The following is a 21,593-nucleotide window of genomic DNA, read 5'->3' on the forward strand; positions in this document are numbered from 1 at the left end:
AGTTTATTCTCCAACCACAGTGATTCTGCATGAAAGGAAAAGGAGAAGGTCTTAGAGGGTCAACTCTGGGTTGTTTGACATTTGACTCAAGATCATAGGTTGAGGTATTTCCTCTTGCTGCCAAGCCCTTTCAATACTGCTAAATGTTCTATCTGGCCACTTATCAAAAGAGAAGAATAACATCTCCCTAGTGGTCAGGAGGTCCCACTTTACAGTTTTCCTATTCTCTGCCAGAGAATTTGTGCAGTCAGTACTAGTGTGGAAAAACCTCTAATTTTTCCTATAGGATGTGCCACTCTCTCAATGAAATCCTCTGCATAAGAGAGCAGAAAGAAAGATGAATAAAGGGGCACCTGGGTGGCTCAGTCGGTTAGGCATATGCTTTTGGCTCAGGTCATGATCACAGGGTCCTGGGATCGAGTCCCGCATCAGGCTCCCTGCACAGGGAGCCTACTTCTCCCTCTGCCTCTGCCTCTCTCTCTCTCTCTCTGTCTCTCTCTGTCTCTCATGAATAAATAAATAAAATCTTTAAAAAAAAGATGAATAAAATATTTAAACTTAACCAGTCAACACTTTCATAGTCTCCTGCAAACACATAAATTTGATTATGACTTCTTATAATTCTCAGTGGCTCCCTTTTGCCTAAAGGTACAAAACAAGGACTTTCATGATTTATCTCCTGCCCACTATTCTTGATTCACTTCTCACCACTCTCCTACGTATTCTGTATTCCCAAGACCTAACAGGCTTAATTTATGGTGTTTGCTCTGCTTGAAATGCCCCTTTCTCAAATGATCTTCAAGTGTCACACCTGTGAAGACTTCCTTGAGCCCCCAGATGAATAATCTATGCTTTTCTTTGGTGTTTTTGTAGCACTTTCTAAACACATTATTATAGTATTTACTCCACTGTGCTATATAATTTTTTAATGCCTACATAGACTCTGTGTTGCTTAAAAGCAAGGATGAAATCTTCATCCTTATTTCTCCAGTGCCTTATTTCTGACATATATTGGGCAATCAAATGTTTGCTAAATAAATACTTGAGACCTAAGATCCTAGGAGTTCATTCTGTTCAAAAAACAGATTATAATGAGGCCGAAACACATATCTGAAACATGCAAAGCAATACTGCAAAACTATAAAAATTCCTGGTTTGTTTTTAAGGGCTAAATTTGTTCCTACACATCAGTATGAAAGAATCTCAAAGTTCTTTGCTCAGCCAAAAAAACAATATTTATCAAACTCATGGCTTCAGATTTGCCTGCTAATACAGCTATTGCAAATACACACTACTCTTTATAGAAAACATAAGCAAACTATGAAGCCCAATTAATTTTAGAATAAATCTAATTACAGTGTAATTAACAAGCCTGAACTGAATTTCCATAAACTGTTATCACCTAGAGGCACCTGGATGGCTCAGTTGCTTAAGTGTCTAACTTTGGCTCGGGTCATGATCTTGCCTGGGATAGAGCCCCACATCAGGCTCCCTGCTCAGTGGGGAGTCTGCTTCTCCCTCTCCCTCCAACCCTCCCCCAACTCGTGCTCTCTCTCTCAAGTAAATAAAATCTTAAAAAAAAAGCATATCAACTAAATTATGTCCCCAAGAAACTGCTAGGAAGCTTCATTTGTTGTTAATCAGATTTATTTTTATACTAGTATTAAATTCAGCAATTTGGTCCAGTCCTAATAGCCTAAGCAAAGTGAGTAAAGAATAATATTAATCCTGAATGTGCTGTTACTGAAATAAACTACCAAACCACATGATAATGCATACCCTGCATGATAATAACAGAAGTCTCCTAAAGTATAAATCATTCCTTGATGTTAGGTTTTAATCCCATAGTCTACCAATCTCACTAGTTGTTGTGACCAACTAAAGTCTAATTTTTCCCAAAAGAATTAATAACACAAATTCCTGTTCAATATGAAAGATAAATATACTTTTATTGTGCAATATTTGATATGCACAAAAATTATATATGTAGCATAGATGTATATTTTGAATCAAAATAGTACAATTTTTTTAAAGATTTCTTTATTTTAGAGAGAGAGAGCAAGAGAGCATGTGCATAAATGGGGGTAGGGACAGAGGGAAAGAATCTCCAGCAGACTGCCCTGAACGCAGAGCCAGACAGTGGGCTGATCCCACAACCTGTGAGATCATGACCTGAGCTGAAACCAAGTTTTGGATGCTCAACCGACTAAGCCACCCAGGTGCCCCAATACAACAAACATTTGTAAATCTACCATCTATTTACAGCCACTCTTCAAAGTTTACAAAATTATTTACTTAAAAGGAAAAATAATGTAGTCATGAAGTACTATACATATCTTCTTACCTGATACTCATAATATGTATATGTGTTTCCAAATGAATTTAAAACACACTCAGATATTTCAGCAAAAACAAACAGTAGCAGATAACCAAAGATAACCACATGTCCCAAACCACATCTGTTTACTTTCAAGTTCTTATCTTAGGCTCTTAAACAGGCCAAGGGCACTTCAGTTGGGAAGTACAAAAAAGAATGGAGGTGGGAAGGAAAAGTTAAAAGAAGGATCTTATGCTTTGTGGAAGGAGTTTAGACTGAGTCTTATGAAATAGCTCAATACTGAGGCATATACTAACCTATATTGCTCTCTAATTGCTTCATAAAAATAAGTCTTAAATGGCCAGTCATACCAGAGGCAACCTGAAGACGGGGACTTTACTCCTTATTTCATCTGAATACCATCACATATAAGGCAAAGAGTAAAGTTAAATAAATAGTACCGAGTTGATTTTTAAGCAATCGTTTGCCTTCACAGTCTTCATGCGTCCCTGCCAACCCATCAACACTTCTGTACCTTACTGGGGAGCCACGGCAACAGGGGCACAGTGTTTGATTCTGTGTGGCAGGACAGCTAACTCATAGTCCTTTCTACATAGCTCTCTTCAGAGGCAGAAAGAACCATAAGAATCTACCCAAAGTAGTAAGATGGGCGGTGGGGGAAGGGGAGGGTGTGTAAAAGAAGAAGAGAAAAAGAAAAAGAAAGCAAGTGTTGAGAAGAAAGAAATAAAAATAAATGTTATCATTCACAGGTATGTATTCCAGATAAAAATTCCAAAAGAAATTATAACAAGTTATTGGTGGCAGAAATAATAACAGTTCAGAAGGGTTGTTGATAATATTCAAATACAAATATCAGGAACATTTTAGATAATGACAAGAAAAAAAATCAGTAAATGTAAATTTTAAAAATATACCATGTACAATGATAACTAAACTATAAGGGCTCTAGGAATGAAAATATGTAAGACCTTTATGAAAGAAATTATAAAAAGTTATGAAAAACATAAAAGACTTAAAGAAATGAAGAGCCATACCATGTTTCTAGATGGAAACATTAATGTTATGAAGATAAATTCTCCCACAAGCTGACCTATAAATGCAATGTAATAATCAAAATCCCAAGAGAGGTTTTCATGAAACTTGACAAGATGTCCTAAGAACTTCACATAGAAAAGCGAAGGGCTAAGAATAGCAAAGCAATTCTTAAAAAAGAACACAGTGAATGGACTCACCCTGCCAGGTGTCAAGACTCATAATAAAACTAAATAAAGCTACAGTAAAGAAAACACTGTGAAACCAAGGCAGGGACAGACAGACTAATAGAACAGTCCACAAAAGACACACAACACATAAGACAACTTGACATAGGACAGGGGCATTTCAAATCATTAAGAAAAAGATATATTATGCATTGAATGGTGCTGAGGCAACAATTTATTCAAATGTTAAAAAATAGTAATAATATAGGTTTAAAAAATCAGCTCCTGGCAGACTAAACACCTAAATATAAAAAACAAAACTTCAGAGAACTTCTGGAGAAGACTGTGGAGTAGAAGGAGCCTAGGCTTACGATGTTCCACAAATACCCCTAGATAACACCCACATCAATGTAAATAACCCAGAAAATGACTGAACACTGGCAGAACAGACTCTCCATAGCTAAACATAGAGAAAAGACCACACCAAAGACAAGAGAATTTACAACAAAGCTATGGTAGTCAAAACAGAATGGTGCTGGCACAAAAACAGACAGAACAGAAGAGAAAATCCACAATTATATGGCCAATTAATCTTTGACAAAGCAGGAAAGACTATCCAATGGAAAAAAGTCTCTCCAACAAATGGTGTTCAGAAAACTGGAGAGCTATATGCAAAAGAATAAAATTAGACCACTTTCTTAGACCATACACAAAAATAAACTCAAATGGGTTAAGGACCTAAATGTGAGACCTGAAACCATAAAAACCCTAGAAGAGAACACAGTAAATTGTCTGACATAAGCCATAGCAACATTTTTCTAGATATGCCTCCTGAGGCAAGGGAAACAAAAGCAAAAATAAGCTATCGGGACTACATCAAAATAAAAAGTCTCTGCACCACAAAGAGAACAACCAACAAAACCAAAAACAACCGATTGAGTGGTTTGCAAATGACATCCAATAAAGGGGTACTATCCAAATATATAAAGAACTTATACAACTCAACACCAAAAAACAGATGAGCCAATTAAAGATAGGTAGAAGATATGAACAGACATTTCTCCAAAGAAGACATCTAGATGGCCAACACACACATGAAAAGATGCTCAACATCACTCATCATCAAGGAAATGCAAATCAAAACCAAAATAAGATATCACCTCACATCTGCCAAAATGGTTAAAATCAAAAACACAAGAAACAACAAGTGTTGGCAAGGATGTGGGAAAAAAGGAACCCTCATGCTCTGTTGGTGGGAATGCAAACTGGTGCTGCCACTGTGGGAAACAGTATGGAGGTTCCTCAAAAAATTAAAAATAGAACTGCCCCATGATTCAGTAATTCCACTACTGAGTATTTACCCAAAGAATATGATAACACTAATTTGAAAAGATATACGCACCCCTATATTTAGTGCAGCATTATTTACAATAGCCAAATTATGGAAGCAGGCCAACTGTCCATTGACAGATGAATGGATAAAGAAGATGTGGTATATATATATATATACACAGTGAAATATACTCAACCATAAAAAAGAGAAATCTTGCCATTTGCAACAACATGGATGAATCTAGAGGGTATAAAGCTAAATAAGTCAGAGAGAGACAAATACATACAATTTCACTCATGTTGGAATTTAAGAAACATACAAACAAAAAAGAGACAAACCAAAAAGCTGACTCTTAACTACAGAGAACTGATGGTTACCAGAGGGTAGGTGGGCGGAGGGATGGGTGAAACAGGGAAAGGGGATTAAGAGCACACTTATCATGATGACCACTGAGTCATGTACAGAATTGCTAAATCACTACATTGTACGCCTGAAACCAATATAACACTGTATATTAAAATTTAAAAAAAATAAAAACTTTAAAACTTGCCAAACAAAATACAAAACAATTCTCTTTATATCTTCTAAACAATACACAAAAAGTACAAATCATAAAGGAAAGATGATAAATGTGGTAAAATTAAAATTAATGATAAGTTTATCATTTATATATCACTTGAAAGACCTCTTAAACAGAAATGCACATGAGAATTATCTACTGAACTATGAAATACCAATGTATTTCACAATCCAAACCCTAAAGTTTCAAATTCAATAGATCTGGAGCAGAGCCTAGGAATCCATGTTGTTGAAAAACTACAGAGGTAATTCTGATAAACATTTTGTTAAGACCCTCAGACCAAAGTGAGGGTGATACAGTGAAGCCACAGTATCAGGCATTAAAAAGAAGAGAATTAACTATTCCATCTGCCCACAAGGAGTTTATGGTCTGATATAAGAGACTGGATATGTACATAAATAACTGTAATTGGGACGCCTAGGTGGCTCAGTCAGTTAAGCGTCTGCCTTCAGCTCAGGTCATGGTCCCAGGGTCCTGGGATCCGAGCCCCACATCGGGCTCCCTGCTCAGCGGGAGCCTGCTTCTCCCTCTCCCTCTGCCTGCCACTTCCCCTGCTTGTGTGCTCTCTCTCTCTGACAAATAAATGAATAAAATCTTTTTAAAAAATTGTAATTTACTGTCAAAAATAACCAATTCCACAGAGAAAACCATTAAACATCCCACAATTTCATATTTCAGATGCGACTTCCACTCCCATCTTCTTCCAGGAAGAAGTTATACAGGATTAACACGTTAAGTTATTCTCTTCACCTCTCTATTTGCTCCTCCCTATAGGAAGAGTAACTTAGCTAATGCTGAGAACCTGAATGCCATTAAACAGAAGGAAATGGGAAAAAGTCATTGTTCACTGCATGGCTCTTGGTGTACATTAGTGTTTGTTCTCTCTCAAGTCTTTTAGAGAAAGGTCTAGGTCTGCAAACCCATCACTTTGGTGCTGGATCGCACTCTCCTGAGCTGGACAGAGTGTTTGCAGGGATTATAAGGCAGACAGGGAATTCCTATGCAACTGGCTAAGTGTGCTAGGCATTTTCTCTGCATTCTCAGCTTTTCTCCAGAGAATTTTTTTGAGGGGAAGGGAGGACAGTGTAGGAAGCCTTACCACATTTTCCAATCCAGACATTAGCAAAAAAAGTTCCAAATAAAGTTAAAACTATTGTTTAATCAATATCAGGCTCTTTTTGTGTTCTCAGTTTATTCAGAAATCAGAGAGACAGAGGAGTTTTTAAATGGTATCACTAAGAACAACAAATATTATTATGGAACAGAGAAAGGTATGAGAGGTTTCCTCCAGCTGAAAAAGCAGAGAAGGATGAACGGAGGAAGTAGTTTTGAACAGAGTTATATTCTATAGGCAGAAAAAAAATGCTTCGGAGCATGTTAAATTATGCAAAGGAACAGTATCAGAAAAAGAATGCAAAAAGAAAAAGAAGAAAAATTTACTAAAAACCTGAAGTTGATTATATGACTAAAATCTTAGAGAAGAATTTCAGTTCTGGAAGAGACTTTGTTCAGTTTGGCTGGAGTATATGGGAGAGAGATGGGAGCTCTGCACCAAGAGGATAACTCTAGAAACAAGGTACACATGTACCAATGCGAGAGAGACCAGAAGAAGGAATCTAATCAGGAGATTACTAAATCCAAGCAAACTTTAATGAGGGTGCAGAGAAAAGAGAATGAATGAGAACTATATCATGGAGGCAGAATCAAGAGAATTTGCTAAATAATTATACATGCTAACAAAAAGTATCTCCATTACTGTTTTTTGTTTTTCTCCTATGCATATGTCAAGATCAGGAATCAAAGAAAGCCAGTAATTTTAGCTATATCTAGAATAAATACTTTTGCAAAGTATTTGTCCTTCAGGATGACATTTTCTTTTCTAACACAAAGAAAAAGTATATTTATAAAGAGTATCTTCTTTACTTTCTCAAATAAATTATTTTTTTAAGTTTATTTATTTTTAGTAATCTCTACACTCAAGGTGGGGCTCGAGCTACAACCCTGAGATCAACAGTTGCATGCTCTTCCAACTGAGCCAGCCAGATGCCCCTCAAACAAATAGCTTTATTTTTTTTAGATTTTATTTATGTATTTGTGAGAGAGAGTGCATGCATGAGCAGGGGGGAGGGGCAGAGGGAGAGGGAAAAGCAGATTCCCCACTAAGCAAGGAGCCCAATGCAGGACTCGATCCCAGGACCCTGGGATCATGACCTGAGCCAAAGGCAGATGCTTAACCGACTGAGTCACCCAGGCGCCTCAAACAAGTAACTTTAAACATGACTTAAATACCTTGTTTCAGGAAATGCAAATTTAAGTTACCACTTTAACATGAGAAAAATCAAATTAATTCCCAGAAACAATGAATCTTGTCTGGAGAATATGATTGAACAATATCCCTTAAAACAAGTTATGAACATGTGACACCAATCTACCTGTAACCACTCAACTTTAAAATAATCTTAGAACAGGCCTCATGGGGCGTCTCGGTGGCTCAGTCAGTTGAGCGGTTGAGCATCTGCCTTTGCTCAGGTCATGATCCCAGAGTCCCAGGATCAAGCCCCAGCTTGGGCTGCCCAATCGGCAGGGAGTCTGCTTCTCCCTCTGCCCTTCACCTCGCTTGTGCTCTCTCTCACTCCCTCTCAAATAAATATAATCTTAAAAAAAAAGGCCTCATAAAAATGCTAGACTATAATATGAATAGATAACAAGTGTTTACCATGTACCTATACTAAAATGATACATGTTAAAAGAGGCAAACCAGAAAAAAAAAAAAAAAAGAGGCAAACCAGAAAACAGACTCTTAACTATAGAGAACAAACTGAGGGTCGGTGGAGGGGAGGTGGGCAGGGAATAGGTTAAATGGGTGATGGGTATTAAGGAGGGCACTTGTGATGAGCACTGGGTATTGTGATGAATCACTAAATTCTACACCTGAAACTAATATTACACTGTATGTCAACTAACCAGAATTTATATAAAAACTTAAAGGAAAAAAAATCAAATAAATAATAAAATGATATAGTTATCTCACTCAATCTTCACAATTCTATGAAGTTGATCCTAATAGAGTCCTCCATCTTACTTATGAAGAAGCTGAGTCTAAGAAAGGTCAGGGCTTGCCTAGGTTTCTTAGCTACTAAGAGTCCTAGAGCCGGGACCTGAACCCATGTTTACCTCCAGAGCCTATGTTCTTAATCATTAAGCTATACTGTCTATAATTGAAATCATATTGGATTATTTTGGCTTGTACCTTCAAAAATTACAATAACTAAATGATAATTTAACAATTGTAATTTAACAATTCTCTGAAAAACTACATATAAACATAATGCTTACAGATGCTGTTAGCTGGAAGAACTTAAACACTAACGGAAATTTACACTGTTATTTCAAGTCTGTGCATCATATCCATGCTCTCACTCTGAGTTACAGTAGCAGGTGTATACAAAACATGCCAGAAAAAAAAATGTAGTGACCTAAATTTAACTTCCAGGGCTAGGAGTAGCACAGAATGGCATTTGTGAGTCATAGGCTTTTAATATGTAGATATAATGTGCTGCCCTCTAGTGATTTCAATTCCTTGCATTTAACACTGAACAGTCTCAATAAGTAAAGCATTTTTTTATTAGAGAATTCAAATCTTCATTTCATTTTATAGTCGGAGTAATAGAACAAATAATTATCATTTAAGCCCCAAGCAAACTTTTGATGTGTAAGAGCAAATATAGAAATACAGCTGACCCTTAAACAATATGAATGTTAGGGGCGCCAACCCCCACGCAGTTGAAAACCTGAATATAACTTTTGACTCCCCCGAAACTTAACAAATAGGCTATTGTTGACCAGAAGCCTTACTGATAATATAAACAGTTGATTAACACATATTTTGTATATGTATTTTATACTGTATTTTTATAATAAAATAACCTAGAGAAAAGAAAATGTTAAGAAAATCATAAGAGAAAATACATTTACAGTACTACACCATATTTACTAAAAAAGATCTATGTATAAGTGGACCTGAGCAGTTCAAACCTGTATTGTTCAAGGGTCAACTGTACATCCAATAATGACTTACTAATTCAGAATGGTTAAGGAAATACCAGGACAGAACACTGCAAAAGATGAATTAGAGAATAAAGAGCGGTTATATTTTATGCAAGGAATTCATGCCTTAAAACCCTGCCTAGTTCAAAGTTATTTTCCTACAGGAAGAAATATAAGAGGGGTTGAAGTAGATCACAGCAACTGTGCTGTATTTCTTTTTTCAAGCATAGTTTTAAAGCACAGTAAATGACTATAATAAAAACATTTTTTAAAGAATGCTTTTAAAACATTTGTAGTATTTGTAGGAAGTTTTTTGTAATGCTATCCCTTTCCAAATATCAAAAGTATTTCCTATTTTAACACCGATGATAGCTTGGCTTAGGAGTACATTAGTGGTTGTAACTTTATTTAAGATTTTATTTATTTATTTAAAGAGAGAAAGAGCAGGGGGAGGGGAAAAGGGAGAGGGAGAGAGAATTTCAAGCAGATTCCAGGCTGAGCACAAAGCCCGATGCAGGGCTCAACCCCAGGACCCCGAGATCACAACCTGAGCTGAAACCAAGAGTCAGCCGCTTAACCGACTGAGCCACCCAGGTGCCTCAAAGGTTGTGATTTTAGCCAAGTTGCCAGAAGTTTTTAATTTTTAAAATAAAAGTGTGCTCTTGCTTTAATTCTGCTAGTGCCAATATTTCCAGCATGCTCAGTACTAAATTAACAGCAAGAATATCAGCAGTTATTGACCTTTTCAGTGCTTTTAAAATTTAATGACCACTTGGATGACAATATTACAAAATATAAAAAAGGCTCTAAACTTAACAACAGAAGTAATAATAATAGCAGAATCACTAAAACCACCTGCAGAAGTTTCTGTGCCGATAAACGTTAGTATGGTTCATAGGACATTTATAAAGGATAGTTAGTATTTCCAGTTACCAGCTGAAGTGACACCACCTACAGCAAACAGTTTATAATTCACCAGGCCCAAAGCTTTGAAACTAAGTGATTCTTGATGAATTTTTAAAAAGTTTTTGGGATTTGCATTATTCAAAATTTTTAGTATAAAGTGATGTTGTGCACTAATTCAAATTCATGAAAACTTACTTAAAATTAGCTTAAAAAGGGGGTGCCTGGGTGGCTCAGTCAGTTAAGCATCTGCCTCCGGCTCCAGTCATGATACCAGGGTCCTGGGATTGAGTCCCACATCGGGCTTACCACTTGGAGATAAGCCTGGTTCTACCTTTCCCTCTGCCACTCCCCGTTTGTGCACATCCTCTCTGTCAAATAAATAAAATCTTTAAAAAAAAATTAGCTTAAAACAACCATACTGTATTTTTTTTTAAAGATTTTATTTATTTATGTGACAGAGAGAGACAGCGAGAGAGGGCGCACAAGCGGGGCCGGGGGGGAGCTGGAGAGGGAGAAGCAAGCTCTCTTCGGAGCAGGGAGCCTGATATGGGGCTCAATCCCAGGACGCTGGGATCACGACCTGAGCCGAAGGCAGACGCTTAACCGACTGAGCCACCCAGGCACCCCAACCATACCGTATTTTTAATAGCTTTACTGATATATAATTTACATATCATAAATCTCCCCCTTTCTAAATGTAAAACTCAGGGGTTCCTGGGTGGATCAGTCAATGAAGCATCTGACTTTGGCTCAGATCATAGTCTCAGGGTCCTGGGATCAGGCTCCATGCTCAGTGGAGAGTCTGCTTGTCCCTCTGCCCCCCGCCCCCCACTTGTGCTCTCTCTCTCTCAAATAAAATCTTTAAATAGATAAATAAACAAATGTACAATTCAATGACTTTTAGTAAATGTATAGAGTTGTGCAACCATTATCATAATCCAATGCTAGAATCATACTATGTGTTTTTTCAACTGTTATTAACTTCACCTACCTAAAGTAACCAAATAATTCATAATACCAACAACTCAAAAGTTTTTGGATCTGTTATCTTTAAAAAAGAGAATAGATTTAATTCACTTTTAATTAACACTGTTATCTAAAAAGAGAAACGCTAAACATACTGAAAGAATCGTGCTGAGAAGGAATTAAACTGCCCTCCTTGTAATATTGTCTACAATGTTAACTTGGCAGACTACTATAGATAGTGCAGATGTAAAATTAAATAGAGTCCCTGTTTATATTTTGGACTCCAAATTAGTGAAATAAGTTTTGCTGGGTTCTATGTAGTCAATAAAACCTGACACGTGACTTCTAAAACTAAGATGATTTATAAGTGAGTATAAAGACTTATACCTCTCTCTCTCATTCTCTCTCTCAAATAAATAAATAAAATCATTAAAAAAAAATAGAAGGGGCGCCTGGGCGGCTCAGTTGGTTAAGCGACTGCCTTCAGCACAGGTCATGATCCTAGAGTCCCGGGATCGAGTCCCACATCGGGCTCCCTGCTCAGCAGGGAGTCTGCTTCTCCCTCTGACCCTCCCCTCTCATGTGCTCTCCCTCTCATGCTCTCTCTCAAATAAATAAATAAAATCTTAAAAAAAAAAGACTTAATGGCAAATACTCGCCTACAAAATAGCTCAGTATCAGCAATATTTCCCCAAAAATGTGAATTGATATTAGCCTTTTTTTTTAGAGGGGGAGTAGGAGGACGGGCACAGGGAGAGGGAGAGAGAGAATCTTAAGCAGGCTCAATCTCACAACTCTGAGATCATGACCTGAGCCAAAATTGGATGCTTAACCGACTGACCACCCAGGCGTCCCCATATTAGTCTCTTAAAAAAAAAAATTTACATTTTCCTAAATTAATGGTTAAGTATATAAATACACACTCATTTTGGCATGATATATAAATAAGTATTCCATGATCTTTTTGTCATCAAGATGAAAAAATGTGAAAGTAGAATCAGTTGAATTTATTGCTCGTTGAACAACAGTGTCTTGATAATTCTTAGCGACATAAGGCAACTTGAAAGTATCATACCTCAGATCCCTGGCTCTGGCTTTGCCCACTTTAAGATGTGATACTGTGATGTGATAATATATATTCAATCCCAATTCCTAACAAGGAGCTCCTAAAACTCTTAGGATCTCCTAAGTGATGGGGGTGAGGGGAGCATCTTTGTTATTCATAATAATCTCCTATCACAACCACACCAGAATTTATGCTAATGAGTGACTTCTGGAGGTGGGGTATGGTTACCAAGGGACCAACCATACGACTAGAAGGCTGGAATTTTCGGCTCCAAATCCAATCCCTGAGGGGAAAAGAGCTGAGGATCACATTAATCAGCAATGGTCAATGATTTAATCAATCATGCCTCCATAATGGAGTCTCCATAAAAACCCTAAACTAGGGTTCAGAGAGCTGTCAGGTTAGAGAACACATCAAGGTATTGGGAGGCTTGGGGCACCTGGGTGGCTCAGGTCATGATCCCAGAGTCCTGGGATCGAGCCCCGCATTGGCCTCCCTGCTCTGGCGGGAAGCCTGCTTCTCCCTCTCCCGCTCCCCATGCTTGTGTTCCCTCTCTCGCTGTGTCTCTCTCTGTCAAATAAGTAAATAAAATGTTTGAAAAAAAAAAAAGTATTGGGAGGCTTGTGCACCTGGAGAGGGCATAAAAGCCCTGGGCCTATTCCCCATACCTTGTCCTATGCATCTCTTCCATTTGTTCCTGAGTTAGCATCTTTTATAATAAACTGGTGATAGTAAGTAAAGTGTTTCCCTAAGTTCTGTGAGCTGTTCTAGCAAACTGTCAAACTTAAGGAGGGAACTGCAGAACTCCTGATTTACTGATGGTTTGTCAGAAGTCTGGGGAACCTGGACTTGTAATTGGCATGTGAGTGGAGGGCAGTCTTGTGAGGCAGGGCCCTTCATCTGTGGGGTCTGTGTAAACTCTGGAAAGTTAGTGTCAGAACTGAATTATAACTGTACGACATCCAGTTGATGTCTAAAGAGAACTGGAGAATTGCTTCATATGGGAAACACATATTTGGTGTCAGAAGTGTCGTGAGTAGAAGGTAACAAGCTTTCCTTTAAATATTTTGTGTTAATGGTTTCGATGAGAGCACTAATGACCAACTAGACCAAACTGACCAAACTAGAGACTGATAGATGAAAGGGATATCAAATCAAAATCTAAATAAATGATCTTAACAATTCGGAATGATGACTCAGAAGTGACAATTTAGTAAGAATAATAAATATAACATCTAAAACTTGGGTCCAAAACAACTGCACAAGAATAAATGAGAGAAGATATAGCTTCACAACAAATCTAACAGTAACAAAGAACTTACAAGTTTTAGTAACTATAAGCTCAACATTAGCAATGTTTGAAAGCTAATGCAGTCCTTGGGCTCTGATTATAATGTCCAGAATTTCTACTTCAAGATAGTAGGGCATAGGCATTTACTTCTCCTTCTTCCCAAAGGCCCATTAAAAACGACAGAAAAGGGGTGCCTGGGTGGCTCAGTCAGTTAAACAGCTGCCTTTGGCTCAGGTCATGATCCCAGGGTCCTGGGATCAAGCCCCACGTCAGGCTCCCCACTCAGCGGACAGCCTGCTTCTCCCTCTCCCTCTGCCTGCCGCTCTGCCTACTTGTGTTCTCTCTCTCTCTCTCTCTCTGTAAAATAAATAAATAAAATCTTTTAAAAATATGACAAAAAAAAACTAATGGAAAAAATTATAGCATCACTGGACAGCAGGAAGATGATATCACTGGACAAGAAATTATATTTTTTTAAAGATTTTATTTTTTGGGCACCTGGGTGGCTCAGTTGGTTAAGCGACTGCCTTCGGCTCAGGTCATGATCCTGGAGTCCCAGGATCGGGTCCCGCATCTGGCTCCCTGCTCAGCGGGGAGTCTGCTTCTCCCTCTGACCCTCCCCCCTCTCATGTGCTCTCTCTCTCTCTCATTCTTGCTCTCTCAAGTAAGTAAATAAAATCTTTAAAAAAAAAAAGATTATATTTTTAAGTAATCTCCACACCCAACATGGCACCTGAACTCACAACCTTGAGATCAAGAGTCACATACCCTACCAACTGAACCTGCCAGGCACCCAAGAAATTTTAAATACCTTGAAATTAGCAAATATAGGAATAAGGTAAAATAAGAACATCAAAAAACCCACAGTCTTCCTGAGTGTCCCAGAGAAGTTCCAAATTCCAACCCAATAAACACTGTTACCCTGTACCTAGCACTTTTTATGTATTATTTCATTTAATCCTCATAATTATTTTGAAAATAGGTATTATATGACCATTTCTCAGATAAGGAGGCTGAGGTTTAGACAAGTTATATAATCACACAGCTTTTAAATGGTGAAGCCAGGAATTGAACCCATTTAGTGTGAATCTGGATTCTGCTTTCGGTTATTATGGAGATACAGGCCAAAGGGCACTCCATTAGAGTAATCATTAAAATACTATACTAAATTCAGCTGCTACTGGGGGCCCTGGCTAGCTCAGCTGGAAGAGCATGCAACTCTTGATCTCAGGGTCATGAAGTCGAGACCCACATGGGATGTAGAGATTACTAAATAAATAAATAGAAACTTTAAATTCAGCTGGCACTATTTCCCTCAGGTAAGAATAGTAGCTCTCTTCTTTTGTCCTTGGATTAAACCTTGATAACTTCCTTCTACAAAATGAGTGAATATGTCTAGAGTGCCTAGGGGGCCTGAGAGAGGAAGAAAGATGCAAGAGTTAATCTCAGATCCTCACACACATATGGAAGAAGGAAAAATTTTTTAAGGAAAGGAAGATCCACATTAAATAAATACCACCACAGGGACGCCCGAATGGCTCAGTTAAGCGTCCAACTCTTGGTTTCAGCTCAGGCCATGATCTCAGGGTCATGAGATCAAGCCCCATGTTGGGCTCTTCACTCAGCACGGAGTCTGCTTGGGATTCTTTTCTCTTCCTCTCCCTTCCCCTCTGCCCTTCCCCCATCCCATTCATGCATCTGCACACCCTCTCTCTCTCTCTCAAATAAATAAATAAAATCTTTTTAATAAATAAATACTGGGGTACCTGGGTGGCTCAGTCGGTTAAGCGTCTGCCTTCGGCTCGGGTCATGATCTCAGGGTCCTGGGATCGAGCCCCCAAGTTGGGCTCCCTGCTTAGCAGGGAGTCTGCTTCTCCCTTCCCCTCTGCTCCTCCCCCTGCTCATGCTCTCTCTCTCATAAATAAATAAAATCTTTAAAAAATATAAATAAATAAATAAATAAATTACTTACTACCACAAGAAATGTTTCCTTTCTTTAGCAGCTGTGGGGTTTCCAGGCTGCTTGCTCCACGATTTTATCTCCTAAAGGGAACTTTGCCAGTAGGCACACTCTGCTCACAGAGTTCACAGTCAATCATCCCATTCAAGGAAGGTATCTGTCTTATAAAGTAGTGAGGGAATCTAGCGTGGTGGTTCGGAATATGAACTCTGAAGTTAGCCTGCCTGGGTCCAAATATGGGTTCTGTCATTTAATAGCCATGCAACTCTAGGGAAGTTACTATCTCCTTTCCTCTTTCCCCATCTGAAAAATAAGGATGATGACTTTATTTATCTTATATTAAGTTGTTGTGAAGATTAAGTGACATAATTTTCACTCAGTGTAGTACCTCAGGGAAAGAAGAAACTACAATGTATGTAAGTGCTCAGCAAAGGGCCCTGCACATGGTAACATGCAAGCAATTGCAGGTGTTAGTTATTAAGTACAGGACAGAGGGGAAAGGAGATAAATTAAATGACTGCTGAGAAATCTTCTAACCTTGAAAACCTATCAAATTCTTAAGAAAAAAAAATATAATTTCATCAAATAAGACAAAGCAAATTCCGAAACAGTGAAGTATTCACTGAAATCGGATCAATACTTGGTTTAAATTCACTCCTGAACCTCTGAAGTTATTTATTAACATCTTTATTTATGACTATTAGCCATAAGTTGCCCCCAGTAATATACATTAAATGTGTAAAATGAATTTGGATTTAGAGAATGAGGAGAGCTAACTTACTTCTAAGCAATTTTGATCAGTATCAACTAACAGATATAACAGAGGTACTCTCCTACCAGAATCCCGACCATAGACTGAGTTGTTTCAGTCCAGAAGTTCAAAAATGGAAACTTTCAAAAAGAGAACAATTTCCAAAGAACTCCCAAGAAGGAACAAAATATAACAGCTTCATGTCAACTGGAATCCTCAGGGCAATAACAGGACAAGGCACTGCAGGAAAAAGCCAGTCAGCTTAGAAGCCAGTGACAGCCCAGGTTAAGACATGGGTTGGGTTGGGAATTTATTCCAAACCTAAGCTAACCAAATTTATGGATTGATTATGGGTTCCACTATAAAAATCCTATCCATTTAGAGTTCCAAATTAACAATTTACTCAGAAACAACCTGAAGGCTCTAGAAATTAAGCCATCTGCCTAGGGGACTTCTTGTCCAGAACAATGTGAACCCAAAGCAGACCTTTTGGGGAAGCACCTAAGAAATCTTTATAACCTGATAACCTAAAAAAAAAATCAGAGATGGACTTTGCCAACCTCCATGGTCAGTGGAAAAAAGAAACTTTGGGCATGCTAAACAGAGCCAAATCTGAGATGCACATTACAAGAGTAACAAATACAAGAACTACACACCAACATGATCCTTACCATGAGGCTAGAAAGAAATTGTAGGTAGACAATTAGAACAGTGAGGGCAAAGCCTCCATTCCTAGAATTAGACATTAAGCCTTGGGGCTCTTTTCCTCTCCCCTCCTTACACTCATAATTTTTTCCTACTCCTTTTTCTTTGTGGTTTTCCTTGCCACTTAACTACTTTCCTATCTTTTTCAGTTGTTCCATTCCATTGTTACACTTGAATTCTTTTAGAATTCCTTCTCTCTGTCCTTTCTAAATGTCAATATAATAAGTTACAAAAGAAACCGTGTAGAAAAAAACTATAAATATAAAAAGAAGGCTTTGAAAAATTCTATTTGTTGACATGACTACTGTCTACTTTTTTCCTGGCCTGTAACCTCCACATGTCAAAACATTATGCCTATGATAAGAACAGAGAAACTATTTAAAAATACTCAAACCTAATGAATAATTTTGTTGACAATATAGTATGAAAAAGGAAAGAGCAAATTAATACAAAGAGGCTTCATATAATACTATGACATATAGACAATAATTCTTTTAAGTTTTTTTTTAGTAATCTCTATACCCAACGTGGGGCTCGAACTCATGACCCTAAAGAGTCACACACTCCTCCAACTGAGCCAGCCAGGCACCCCTACACAGTAATTCTTAATTCTAATATGAATAAAATCTTTTACCTAAATAACAATTCCCCTCAAACCTAAAAAAAATACATTTTTACCAAAAAGAGATGCAATGTAATTTTGTCTTCATTCTTTGCAACATTTACAGAATTCAAGGAAGCAATTTAATCATTCAACCCTATGAAGACGTTACTTTAAGAAGTCTTTTCCAAAGTTCTTTTCTCTTGAAAATATAAAATAAAATGGTATATAATAATGTATGTCCTGACTGCTGATATGAAAATCTAGCCTGCAGTTAAAATGAGGTCCAAGAAATAGAATCACTTAAAATATTTTAAATGTATGCCATGAGCTACATGCACATTTTTGAGATGTGTCTCTGTCCCATTTTTATATTATTGTTTCTTTTCTTTTTTTTTAAAGATTTTATTTATTTATTTGAGAGAGAGAGAGCGAATGAGAGATACCACAAGAGGGAAGAGGGTCAGAGGGAGAAGCAGACTCCCTGCTGAGCAGGGAGCCCGATGCGGGACTCGATCCTGGAACTCCAGGATCATGACCTGAGCCGAAGGCAGTCGCTTAACCAACTGAGCCACCCAGGCGCCCTATTATTGTTTATTTTCTTCCTCTCTCCAACACTTGGACTGGGATTCTTTCCCTTAGAATATAATTTTAAAACAAAGTCACAATCCTACCTATGGTAAGCATTTGACATTAAATCTTAAGGGCATTAAGTTCACTCTAGAAAAATAAAACTGAAAGAAAAAAACAGTAAATATGATAGAACCTTTTTCTCTTACTATTTTCTAAAAAATATGTAATCATATTAATACCCTTAAGCAAATGATTCCAAGAATATAAAAGAAAAAATTCACACATTTCATAAAAACCATATAAAATACCCATCTTACCGATATCATTAACAAGGGAATTAGAATCAGATGCCCCCAGGGTAGCTTCAAACTCCTCTTGGAGACGATATGCTCTTTGCAGCAGAGCTTCAAGTTTATGGATAAATTCAGTACTAATAATATCCTACAAGGAGAGAAAAAGTACACACAGCAAGTATTAGATTCAAACATTAAAATCCTCAATACCTTTCACTCTTAAATGAAAGGCCAGAGAAAGTGTGGAATGATGCGCAATGACTGTTGGGTGGTTACAGCGCTTGGTTCTAGCTGGGCCTTTGGCCAGGTCACCTCAGTTCTTAGGGATTCAGCTTCTCTATCTGTAAATTTAACGGTGGGACTCGATCAGGTGTTTTCAAAGTAAGATCCCTGACCAGCAGCATCAGTATCATCCGGGAAGTTGCTAGAAACACAAATTCTCAGGGCCTACCCCAGCCTCTGAATTAGAAACCCAAGTCTGTTTTAACAAGCCTTTCAGATGATTCTGATGCACTAGCCAAGATGATCAGTACCAGTCCAGTTCAAACTCTATGTGACTTTTATGAACATAATACCACTTAATTAAACATAAAGTATAAAACAGACTTTTAAAAATTCCTTTAGAAATCATATTAGCTTAATCCTACATATTCTTGGAAAATCAGGGAACTTGATTATGAATTGCAAATTTGGGATTTAATAATTCACGGAACAGAAAAAGCCCAATAAGACATACCCCCACATAATCCCAAGGGAGACAAAAAAAAAAAGAAACAGTTGTATTAAATGCCACAAAAGTACACTGAATCAACATTAAACATTGCTCAATTCTTCCAATATTATAAAGGCCATTCTCAGATAAATCTTACATCTATACTTTCTTCGGCAATGGCATCTCCTGCACCCAATTTAATGGAACTACAGGCTTCATCCTCAGCCTGTCTATTTCGAAAGGTGAGAGCCTGCTCCCATCGACGCAATGCCTCTTCAAACAACTCCATACCTATGAATTAAGAACAGAACAGTTGTAAATAAGAAAAACCAATGCCAAAAGAAAATTATTATGGGCTAGAGTCTTTCTCATATAGTTATCAACAATGGCACAGTCTGACTATAATTTTGGCACTAAAGAATAATTTTATGTTCACCTCATTTCATAACAGAATTATAATTTCCCAATATATTCTAGGTCTATAGTTCTAGTCAACCAAAAATCAGAGAGAAATAACCAATATGCTTTCTTTTTTTTTTTAAGATTTTATTTATTTATTTGAGAGAGAGAGAGATAGCGAGAGCAGGAACACAAGTGGGGGAGGGGGGAGGTGGTGGTGAGAAGCAGGCTTCCTGCTGAGCAGCGAGCCCAATGTGGAGCTCGATTCCAGGACGCTGGGATCATGACCTAAGCCAAAGGCAGATGCTTAACCGGCTGAGCCACCCAGGCACCCCATAGAATAAAGTTTTTCCATCTTCTTTCCCAACAAAAGGTTTCTTAAACTACATGATACCAACTTGTTGATTTGGATGGATAAATTGCTCAGTTAAAAATCTACAAGACTACTGGAAAACCCATCAAGGGTTACAGTTCAAGTAGAAATTCCATATCCCCTCGGCTAGACAGCTTTTATGGGGGGGAAAAAGGTGAGTATGTGCTTCTTTTTCTCCAAGTAAAAAAAAGTCTTACCAAAATAATTATGTACTTCAAACAAAACGAAAATATTTCAAAACTTTAATTTTTCTAGACATATAAAAGAAAAAGATCTTTAAAAGTTGCTTGATTTGGGGGTGACTGGATGGCTCAGTTAGTAAAGCATGCAACTCTTGATCTCAGGGTCATGAGTTCAAACCCCAGGTTGGGCATGGAGCCTACTTAAAATAAAAATAAATAGGGGTGCCTGGGTGGCTCAGTCAGTTAGGCATCTGACTTTTGGTTTCGGCTCAGGTCATGACCTCAGGGTCATGAGATCAAGCCCTGCATCAGTCTCTGCACTTAGTGCAGAGTCTGTTTGAGGTTCTTTCTCCCTCTGCTCTACCCCTCCCACTGCTTTCTCTCTCTCTAAAATAAATAAGTAAATCTTTAAAAAGAAAAAAAAAAAAGAATCAACAAATCAGGTTAGATGAGTGTAGCAGATTGAATAATGGCCACCCAAAGATGTCAGGTCCTAGTCTCTGGAACCTGTAAATGTTACCTTACAAAGAAAAGGGGTCTTTGCAGATGTGATTAAATTAAGGAATTTAACATGGGGAGATTATTCTAGATTATTTGGTGGACCCTAGATCCAATCACAACTGTCCCAGTAAGAAGCAGAGGGAGATTTGGTACACAGAGAGGAGGTGATGATGGAAGGTACAGATTGGAGTCACATGGCCACAAGCCAGAAGCCATCAGAAGCTGGGAAGGGCAAGTAACAGATATTCCCCTAAGCCTCCAGAGGAAGCATAGCTCTAATGATACCTTGCTTCCAGCCCAGTGATGATTTTGGTGTTCTGGCCTCCAAAACTCTGACAGAATACATTTCTGCTGTTTAAATAACCAAGTTTGTGGTAATTTGTTAGAGCATCCTCCAGAAACTAATATAATAGGTTTTGTTATGTACACTAGATTCAACAGATATAAGAAATTTCAAAATTATGTTGCTTTCCTTAAAATAATTCATCATTCTTTAGTTTAAATGTGAGTATATCTTAAAACTTTTTTATGTTATTCCTACCCATCAAGTATAAGTTCTCAGGAGTGGTCACAGGAATATTAACAAGTTTAATATCATCTTCATCTGCTTTGTCCCAGGAGTTAGAATTGCCGCAAGCACAGCTATGACAAGAATTGACACTCTGGACCTAAAATTAAGATCGACAAAAGTTACTTCAAAATCTCTTTTGTGACACTATTTTGCCATCTTTTATATTTTTAAGTTATTTATATAAATCCTATTCCTGGTAAAACAACCCATGTAATTCCTACCTGAAGAAATAAATCTGATTATATT

At 37.7% G+C, this 21,593-nt stretch overlaps 1 protein-coding gene across 6 annotated transcripts in view; it reads right to left on the bottom strand.

Annotated features, from left to right (window-relative positions):
* MIGA1 (mitoguardin 1) overlaps window positions 1-21,593 on the bottom strand; it is a 91,060-nt gene that overhangs the window by 47,799 nt on the left and 21,668 nt on the right. For all 6 annotated transcript variants that reach the window (XR_012379405.1, XR_003208231.2, XM_073896483.1 and 3 more), the window contains exons 5-7: window positions 21,318-21,444; window positions 19,479-19,612; window positions 18,634-18,757 (exon numbers count right to left, since the gene is read on the bottom strand). Coding sequence is in view for 4 of the 6 variants with exons in the window: in XM_073896483.1 (XP_073752584.1) it covers window positions 18,634-18,757; window positions 19,479-19,612; window positions 21,318-21,444 (385 nt within the window). In the remaining 2 variants the exon portion in view is untranslated. The remainder of the gene's footprint in view (window positions 1-18,633; window positions 18,758-19,478; window positions 19,613-21,317; window positions 21,445-21,593) is intronic.

Source organism: Callorhinus ursinus, unplaced genomic scaffold (assembly GCF_003265705.2).
Source record: "Callorhinus ursinus isolate GAN/ISIS: 27379988/994484 unplaced genomic scaffold, GSC_fseal_2.0 scaffold9, whole genome shotgun sequence".
In the NCBI taxonomy this organism is placed as follows: domain Eukaryota; kingdom Metazoa; phylum Chordata; class Mammalia; order Carnivora; family Otariidae; genus Callorhinus; species Callorhinus ursinus.